General features: G+C 39.3%; 1 protein-coding gene across 1 annotated transcript; it reads right to left on the bottom strand.

Moving 5' to 3' along the window:
• Positions 1 to 219: 219 nt before the first annotated feature.
• Positions 220 to 10521, bottom strand: slc2a11a (solute carrier family 2 member 11a). Its single transcript, XM_046028393.1, has 12 exons — positions 10425 to 10521; positions 9934 to 10032; positions 9141 to 9301; positions 6575 to 6699; positions 6248 to 6377; positions 5983 to 6131; positions 5423 to 5610; positions 4731 to 4841; positions 4010 to 4111; positions 3265 to 3340; positions 1713 to 1840; positions 220 to 1068 (listed from the first exon to the last, which is right to left on the bottom strand). The coding sequence occupies exons 1-12, from the start codon at positions 10446 to 10448 to the stop codon at positions 850 to 852; spliced, it is 1512 nt and encodes a 503-aa protein (XP_045884349.1). The 5' UTR covers positions 10449 to 10521; the 3' UTR covers positions 220 to 849.

Below are 10521 nucleotides of genomic sequence, written 5' to 3'. Positions count from 1 at the left end.
TTTGTCTCAAGTAAATTCTCTCACATTAATTATAATTGTGGTTGTAGTGAGAGTGAATGTGTGTGATGGTGAAAGGGGGGTCAAAACCAACCAACACCGGGTAAATAAATAACTTACACAGTCCATCTTTTGACGCTCTTGACACATTTTATGTGACTTTATAACTGTAGTATATTTGGAACGCACCTTTTGATGATTAAAAAATTTAATATGAAAAACTACAGTGATATAAGATACTTTTATTAGCTCAGAGTTTAAACAAGAGGGATGAAAAGAAATATTAAAACATAGACAATGGCACATATTCCATTCATGTAAAAACAACAGATTTCAGTCAATACTAAAAGCATGAATGCTCAACATCATGACACCTAGTTTTTTATGAATGATGTATACAGTTTATATTCACATCTTTGTTTCTGTCTAAATACATTCTCTTTGATATGGTGCACGATCTGCCACACAGCAACCGCTGTTGCTGCATCCGATAACATAAAACACATGACTTCCTATATAGCAGAGGACTTCTTTTCGGCCAAAGTCAGCTCAATATACAGTAGCTTTAATTACTTTTGTCTCATATCAATCAGTGACACAGAGTAGCAAAACAGAAGTGTGCAGTATAAATGTGAAGATGTCAAAGATAATTCTATAGTTAATATAAATTCTCTTCATATAAAACACACTCCAGATAAAGGAGTTATAGTAGATCTAAGTTGCTTTTGGGGATAAAGAGAGTGAACATTCCTCCATCCCTGTCAGACTGTGCATGACTTCTTCCAGCTCAAGCAGATCAAGTCAAAGTGAGGCGTCCGGTGGATGTGGTGTGTTTTAGGAGCAAATGTCTGTCTACAAGGACGTGGAAAGACACACTTCACCCAGTTTATACTGAGCTTGAGTTTGCGATGCAGATTTTTCGTCCTGGCCTTTGAAGTTGAGCTTGTGAAATTCACTTGTGATGGCCGACAGAGACTTCCCCTTGGTCTCAGGCAGAACAAGGCCGACATATAGCGCAGACAACAGGCAGATGGCTCCGAAAGGCACAAAGCAGTACTCACTCAACTCGCTCTGTAAAAGAAAGGCCAAGGAAAGGTGTCAGACTGGTGTTAAGACATGGTTGAATTCAATGTCTAATTTACTGCCTCAATCTGAGCCAACTCCAAATTCCATATCTTGGTAAGATCGTTAGAGATAAAGCAATCTGAATCTGAGTATCCTGAAAGACTGTCCTCATTTCTCATTTCCTCAGTTTGAGACTCTGAACTCTGGGAGGCGCTATAGGGTGCCTTTAGCAGCCAGAAAAAAATCTAAGAAGTTTTTAATGCTTCCTGTTGGCTTGTAGTCTCCTAATTCATTGAAAAGATGTGATGTTTATATTTAAAAATTTTTTTTTATATATATTTAAAAAATTTTATTTACCATAAAAGCATTTTTTCATGTTATTAGATGTAGTAGAGATGGAGGCAGGAAACAATATGCACCAGCTGTCCCTAACCAGAATCCCAGCCATAAAACTCGTGTTTAAAACAGTGCCTTAGTTTTGTATTATTAAAAATATTGTACGTGTGTGTACACATGTGTGGGTATACTTTTAGAGCCCCTATATATGTTTGTATACTGGTTTAATGTCACTGCATGTTTGTTAAATGGATGGACGGGTGGATATATGGACCCAGACGCTGACAGCTGGATGGATTTAATGACAGACTGACCACCAGAAAAGGGAAGATCATTCCAGTGATGAAAAGGTTGAGCCACATCATGGAACCGGCGATCATGTACGCTGCCGGTCGAGCTGTCTGATTGAAGATCTCTGTGGGCAGAACGCCGGTCACTCCAGCTAAGGTGAAATATAACATATTGAGCAGAGTTAGCTTCAGCAACACATCCTTGGAAATATAAATAGCTATAGGTTTATAACCTGACCAATACTGGACACAGCATAACATAAATGATTTATAATGACATAAATAAACAAACTTGATGAGGAGGTCAGGGGAGAGCAAAGCCCTGAACTCCTTCAGAGGAACAGCACCAAGCCACTGGTACAGGTATGTTGATGACACATGGGTCAAAATGAAAACCCATGAAGTGCAAGCCTTCACAGAACACATAAACTCCGTGGGCAGTAACATCAAGTTCACACAAGAAGATGTCAACAACAACGGTTTGGTCTTCTTGGACTGTGCACACATTGAAAATGACAGGATCCTGCACAGTGGAGTATACAGAAAACCCACACACACAGACCAATGCCTACTTTTTGATTCCCACCACCCACTGGAGCATAAGCTAGGGACAACATACCAACATGTGCCCAGGCCAGAGAGATGGCACTGAACGACCTGAAGGGGGCACTTACAGTCTGTGGATACCCTAAATGGACCTTTGTGAAAACAGCCACAAGATACACTACAGGGGATGAGGAGAAGAAGATCAAATGCAACAACATTGTGATTCCATACATGTCTGAAGTATCAGAGGAACTCAGGAGGATTTTCAACAAACACCACATTCCTGTGTTTTTCAAACCCAAGAACACGCTAAGACAGATACCAGTCCGCCCCAAAGACCGCACACCCAAACACAAGCAATCTAGTGTATGCGGTCCAGTGCAGTGAGGAATGCACAGACCTGTAGATTAGGGAAACTAAACAACCACTACACAAACGCATGGCTCAACATTGAAGGGCCAACTCCTCAGGTCAAGACTCTGCAGTTTACTTACATCTGAAGGATAAAGGACACTTGTTTGAGGATCACCAAGTGTCAAGGAAGCCATTTACAACCGGGTTGAGAAGCTGTCGCTTAACAGGGGAGGGGGTCTACGCCACCACTTAACGTTATGCCCCTCTTACAATACTGTCCTTTCGTCACTTCCCAGGAAACTAAATAAACGTTCGCTGTCAGCCTCAGGTGAAAATGCCAACGATGGTCAATCAGACTCGGCCACAGGTGGCTCCAGCGACCATAACAACGGTCGTTACAACAGAGCACTAATGAACGAGCGGTATCGATCATCTTGGCAAACAACCCCACAGAGGTTAAATAGCTGAGTTTCCCTACGTTACCAGTCAGAACTGAAGAAGTCTCTTGGATGAGGGACGAAACGTGTTTTAGTATCTTCAACCAAGTCCTGTTGCCCTTGATTTTAACCTTCCTTGGACAGCTATAATCTGGATGACTGAGAACCTCTACAGACGACATTGAGACTGTTTCATGTAAAACCCTAATGCAGAAAGTCTCCAAAAATGTTTAACTGACCTGGTCCCATGCCGAAGCTGAGGATGTAGGTGAAGATACATGTCATGCTCAGGTACGGCATCCAGGATACATAGTGCTGTTTGCATGGGGGGGAGTGAAATATCCACAGTGAGCAACTCACAAGTAAGAAGAAAAGAAACCAGATCAAGCATTCTAACACTTTTATGTTTCATAGAAGGATCATAGATTTGTGACGAGTCTTTAAGTTATAAATGTTGACTTATGTTGCCTCCTAGTGGACTGACGGACATACAGAAATGTTTTAGTAAACTGTGAACATCACCGGATTTTACTGTTCTCACATCAGTCATTTACCTTTATACAGCAGCATTGTGTTTTCATGTACATGTAGGCCTATAGTGAGTGTGACACATAAGCACATGGGTGATAAAACCTACCAAGATGTGTTTTAGACATTCAGTCAGTCTGGCAAAATCTGTAAGCTATTAATAACTGAGTTTTTGAAATGTCTGTCCAGCAGTCTTAATGTTGGATACAGTAACAGTCTAGTTTAGCCAATAGACAATAAACAATTACAAAAAAAATTTACATCCACAACAACTGACCTCTAACACAAAACTATAATAATTACTCAATAATTACTACAAGTTCACCGTAGAAAATGCACACAATTATCATGGATATTGATTGATTTTCATTGTTTACTTTTAACACTGAAGATACATACATGCATGATGTGACATAGGAAGAGTTAAATATGTAGGTCATATAAATGATGTAATACCTCAAGCAACAGAGCAATAGTAAAGACAACTGCCCAGACAGTCATGAGGATGAACCCTCCCATCAGCATGAACCTCCGACCTTTGCGCTCTATCAGCAGGTTCTGAACAAAATGAAAATATTTTTGTCAGACTCTGTTCTAATAAATGTAGGCTATATACTATATATATTATTATTATAACGAATTATATCTAAGACTTTACAGTAAAGGATTTATGAACTTGTGGCATATTTCCAGTATTCAAGTGTTTGTGCTAAGCTAAGCTAACCGGCTGCTGGCTGTGTTGTCATATTTACTGTACAGACATGCGAGCCTATCAATATGCTCATCTAAGTATTGATAAGAAAGCAAATATTTGCAGACACTTGGAACTATACTTTTTACATCTGACAACATACAGTCCATTAAAAGATACCCGGGGACTACTTGTTTGTTTTCTCTAATTAACAGGTAGTTCCAGATGTGTTACTTTTTTCATCTCTTGGAAGCTATTTAGGAATTTGTGTATCTTATTGTAAAGTGTTCATATCTTGTTAGTGTATCATCATGTGCCCAAGGGATCTGTGAACTGTGAAATGAAATGTAAATCCTTTCGTATGTACAGTGTACATCGGGCTGTTCTTAATCTTCAGTCTGTGTTAAACCTTCTAGAAGAATGCAAACAACAGTCTCTCTTTGCTTCTAGCCAGTTACGTAACGTGCTTTATCAAGGGATACTTACACACATTATACAGGCTGTGAATTCACATGTACCCGTGCCAATTGTGATATATTGGATTTTATCATCAGATACTCCAGCCTCCTTGAATACATATGATGCATAAAAGTAAATCTGAAAGAAAAAGAACATAAGAAGATATTAGAGGGCTGCAGAGCATCATTACACGGGCTTCGGCTGTTAACAAGCTGATTAAACCAGGGTAACTATGTTAATACCCTGTCCCCTCCCTGAAACTGCCAAGCATGTGGTTAAAAGCCTTGAAACACGGGAGTATTTAGTCAGCACTTTCTGATGAGAAAGCAACTTCTTGCAGGTTAGACTCATTATTAACGCTCATATGTGCACAGCAAAAATAACAAAGAAACTAAGCCTTTTAGTAAATAATGCACATTCAGAACAACAAGCTCTCTTCACACGTCATTCACTGCACGTTACAGCAAGCAATGATGTTTCATCACCTGTATACATTATAAATATGACCTGCAGGAATGTAAAGAAACTCAAACTGCTGATGGATCATCTCAAATTTCTACACAGCTGAAGGCCAAAAGAACACATGATACTGTTACTGTACACCTCTGTATCAGTAACACTGATCCTCATGGCTATAACAATATTTTCTATGGAGACACCCAACCACACTTTAAGAGACACAAACTGCACATTAAAACAGTGATGCCAGCTCGTCTTACTGAGTCGTTACCACAGAGCTGCATGGCGCTGCTGATGACCATGACAGAGATGAGCTGCCAGCGCACCGAGCGATCAGTAAAAAGTTCCCAGGGTCGGCTGGGCCTCATGCCTTTGGTTTGAACCTGTTCCTGCAGAATCTCATCGAGCTCGCTGTTCTGGACCTCACAGCCGCGCAGCCGCCTCAAAGCTGACCAAAACAAAAATACAACTTAAATACCTAAAAATGTTTTGTACTGTTATTCTCTGGCTATAACTTATTATTCTGTATGTTTCTTATATACTGTATATAAAAAAGGTATAAATTAATGTACTGGGCTGACAGCAGTGGTAGAAGAAGTGCTCAGGTAGCATTTTAATGTTGCAGCTGGTTGAGGTATAGGTGTAGTTACCAACCTAGGAGTTGGGCCCCTAAAAAGGGAACCAAGATAAATATGGGGGTTGTGAGATGGGATTGTGAGATTTTTTGTGAAATATCGGATAATGTGGATCAATATTTAAATGAAATGAAAATTGTACTTGAGTTACTTTCCAACACTGGTTGACATGTTTCAGTACCCACCGTTAATACAAGCCTCCTTGTCCCCCCTGTCGATGAGCAGGTATCGGGGGCTCTCTGGGAACCACGGCAGGGTGAGGAGCTGAATGAAGCCAGGAATGGCATTACTGGCAAGAAGATACTGCCAACATGGCTCACTGCCCAAAATCTCTCTATAAATAAATTATCCAGAGCGTTACTGTGGATATCTTTGAAATCTACAGCACACAGATGTTGTTGTTTTTTTCAGTAAAAGATTGGCCTGTTTTGACAAATATTGTGTCCATACCTGAGTCCAACCACCTGTCCTAACACAACACCAAATGCTGTGAAAACAGCTGATGACAAGGAGATAGCCCCCCTTAAGTGCTTTGGTGCACTTTCTCCAAAATACATAGGTTGCACATTCATGCTGATCCCTGTAAAAGACACAGTGAAGTTTCTGATGATTTATTTTTTCTAACCGTTTTTTTTTACCCACAGCATTATTATCGCAGAGTACTTCAGTTCTCATTTCAGTCTGCTACATGCATTACAAATATACTGTCCAGTAAGTCAGAGGAAAATCTGACAGTATTGAAAGCAAACATAAATATTTACTAACACAAATACATACCTGCGTTTATTCCAACCAGAACACGTGAAATAATTATCATCTCAAAAGACTTGGCAGCTCTGCTCGTCACAGCTAAGAGTGCACCAGTCATGAGGAAAATGTTGTTCAACAGCAGGCATTTCTTCCTTGGGAGGGGAAACAAGGACACAGTTAATAGATTGCTTACAACTGTTGTGGTTTTGGGGTTTATCTCTGAAGACGTAACCGGGTGACAGGTATTTTCCCCACAGTACTGACAACTGCTGTTGTTAAACCCCTAATAAAGAAAAACAACCTTGACCTGTTCATACTGACCAACCTCAAATAAGTTCTGGCTTTCACCCTCATCATCACTGTAACATCGCTAGTCAAAGTTGTAAATGATTTGTAATCTTTATATTAGTACTCATAGACCTAAAGGGGTATTATGTGATTTTTTTAATCAAATGAATCACTTTTTTACTGGCTATTACTGAACAAGTTGTAACCTCACATAAAAATTAACCACATGCTTTCTTTCACGGTCGCTTGGAACAACCACTATGCTGCTTCCTATCTGAAGATATCCGGTTGGCTTTTCCCCAAAATTCATTGGTTTACCCGGCTGTGACGTTCATGCACGCTCCCGAGCCTCTTGCCTACTGATTCTGAACTGTACAACACCGCAAGTAACGAAATAGAGTCCCTTAACACCAAAAAGTTTTCAGCATTTTGTGTAACGCTGTCTCTGGTGTGTCGGCCTCTGTTTTGGCTCACTCATAAGTTTGAGCATGTGCACGAGCGCACGCTTGGGAAGGTAGTGTTGCAATCTGAAACCTCACTGCTAGAGGCCACTAAAAACTACAGCTAACTAACCCATTTTAACACTATTGACCATGACATCATCATCAACAGATTACAGAATTGTGTTGGCCTCTCAGACTCGGTCCTGAATGGGTTTAGGATTTATTTATCTGAATGTGATTAAATGAGAATATCTTGTGGGTTTCGTCAAGGTTCCATTCTGGGCCCGGTACTGTTCAGTCTGTATATGTTACCGCTGGGATACATAATCAGGGAGCATGGGATTGATTTCCATATCTATGCTGATGACATGCAACTATATTTTTCATTATCACCTAATGACACCAGTCCTACTGATAAGTTGCTGTTAGCTGTGTTCCTACAGCTGAACAAAGATAAGAGGATTTAATTATAGGAACTAAGGACAGAAGAAAGCTACTGTACTCAAACCTTTAATCCTTGACACGAAATAAAAAGCCCCTAGTAAAAAATCTTGGTCCAAACCAGGATCACATATCAGTTATGTCACAAAAATGCCTTTTACCACCTCAGACGTATAGCTAAAGTACAGCCATCCTTCACTTAAACAGACACTGAGAAACTTATCTATGCTTTTAATACCAACTTGACTATTGCAACACACTCTTCTCTGGTCTACCCCAGAAGTCCATAATAAGCTACAAACCATTCAGAATGCTGCAGCACAGGTATTGACCAAGACCAGACGAAGAGCACACATCTCACCCGTTCTTAAGTCCCTTCATTGGATAGATTTAAGATACTTTTATTTGTATTCAAATCACTAAACGGAATAGCACCTCAATATCTATCAGACTTGCTTTTATCATATGTTCCCAATAGACCTGTCAGATCCTCTGGCACTGGCCTTGTAGTAACCTAAATGGCAAGGACAACTAAATACAGAGAGGCAGCTTTTAGTGTATATGGTCCACATCTGTGGAACAACCTCTCAGAGTAGCTGTCAAACTTTAACAGTATTTTAAAATAAATCTTAAGACCCATTATTTTAGTTCAGCATTTTCCTAATGTTTTTGTTTTGCTTGTATTGATCTTAATATTACTCTCATTTCGCTTTTGTGAGTCTTATTATGTGTCTTATTATTATTTACATTATTATTTTTATTTATCTTTTTACTTTTCTCCATATAGCAGCACTGTTGCACCTCTTCCTTTATTACCATGAACACGGACACTGAATGTGTTTAATCTGCAACCGAATATAGTCCCCAATAAACTGTTTGAGTAACGTTTACTAAAAACTGCAGTGCCAACAGTTTTAGGAAATTATTTAGCACTATCAAAATTGATATGTTGTTTTTGTGACCCGTTTTTTAAAAAGTGTACATTTTCAGTAAGAATGAATTGGTTTCTGGCTGAGTGCAGCAGAAAGAGTAAGGAAGTCGGAAAGTATTGTATAGTATATAGTTGGTTTTGGTCTTTTTGCGGGATTTGTTCACAATAAAATAAAAATAAAAACACCATCAGCCTAATAACTTAAAGGCAGTTACAGTAATATCTACAGTATGCAAACATGGCCGATGCTTATTTGTTTCTCAGAAGATCAAAACTCAATCTGTTTTTGTTTTTGTAATTTGCAGGGTCATATGCATATACACGTGAAAGGAACGTAAATGAACAGTCTCTTTATTTATTCATATGCATGCACGTCAACAGGTTGATCATTCACTTTCTGCACACTGCAATGAATATCTCAGTTTGTAATCTTCTGTACTCATACAGTTACACAATTACATACAGTAGCATGATCTTATAAAGCTATTACCTCCCAAAGCGTATGGTCATGGGTCCTGCGATAATTGCCCCTGCAAAGCCCCCCAATGAGAAGATGGAGACAATCATTGTCCAGACCAGAGTCACCTGGTAGTCCTCCAACTGAATGTCCCAGCGCTCCAGGAACGTCTCATTGACAAAGGTTTGGATAAACTGCAAGAGAAGACATACATGTAAACAGAGCATAGGTGTCTGTCTGTTTATATTTTTGTGGCGATGCACACTGTGATTTCTGCCTTTGACTCCAGACCTCACAGGGTCAATTTACAGCATCACAACAAAGATCTAAGCATAAAATATTTCTATCTACTAGCAAGTTGCAGAATTGTTTGCTGTTGGAAGTTTCTGCTTTTGATTTCTCTGTGCAGCTGCTCGGCTTAACAAAATACTGAGGAAAGATCCTGTGTCCAGAATTAGTTTCTTAAGCAGAATAAAACTGGATGTGTAACAATGAGAATGACTAATCACACACACAAGTAGCCTAATTCTTGAATGTGCCAATTTACACTGTGACCCAAATGTGAATAACAGTGATTCTGGTCTACAAACAGATATACACAAAATACACTTACAGATTTATTATCAGTATTAATGTACCACAATGTTAATGGCATACCTTCTCACTGGTAGACATAACTTTTTGGAACACTTACCACATAAGTAAATAACCTATACATAGTCTATGAATAATCAACACCTAGGAACACTGGGACATCCGCTGCAGCTGCATGAACACACACACACACACACACACACACAATTTGGAAATTAGAATGAAAACTTACAGCTGTGGGAGAATTCATTATAGCCAGGTTGTAGCCATATTGAAGAGTACCTCCAATGGCTGCAGAAGCAACCATGAGCACCAATGTCAGAGAACTGCTCTGTTAACACAAACAGATAGATACTTTTCATTAGATTATACTTATCTTACCAACTCATTTGCTAAAATCACAGCATCGCCTGTAAATGATCGTCTTGTTTCTTCACTGACTGTAAATCTCTAAGCTATTTAAAACAACTGCAGCCATGCACCTGGAGAGACAGTATCAGAATTACACCTGCAAAGACTGATATTTCTTCTCAAAGTTTAGTCTGCAAATTCTGTCATTGGTTCCACTTTCTTAGTAGGTTCATAGTTGTTTTGTTGTTAAATTGTTAAAAACCAAAATATCTTCAAATAGCACTGAACTTCATAGCAACTATACACAGCCACCAAGAAATTCAGCTACAAATCAAACAAGGGAATTAAACTCAAAGTTAATCTATGATTTACCTTCTGTGCACCAGCATGCGACATTGTTACTCGAAGGTGGCAGTAAAAAGTGACTTGAGTCCGACAGCGAGTCACACAGGTCAGCCCACCTCTCACA

This window comes from Micropterus dolomieu, linkage group LG18 (genome assembly GCF_021292245.1).
Source record: "Micropterus dolomieu isolate WLL.071019.BEF.003 ecotype Adirondacks linkage group LG18, ASM2129224v1, whole genome shotgun sequence".
Lineage (NCBI taxonomy): Eukaryota > Metazoa > Chordata > Actinopteri > Centrarchiformes > Centrarchidae > Micropterus > Micropterus dolomieu.
This window is presented reverse-complemented; position numbering and strand designations above follow the sequence as displayed.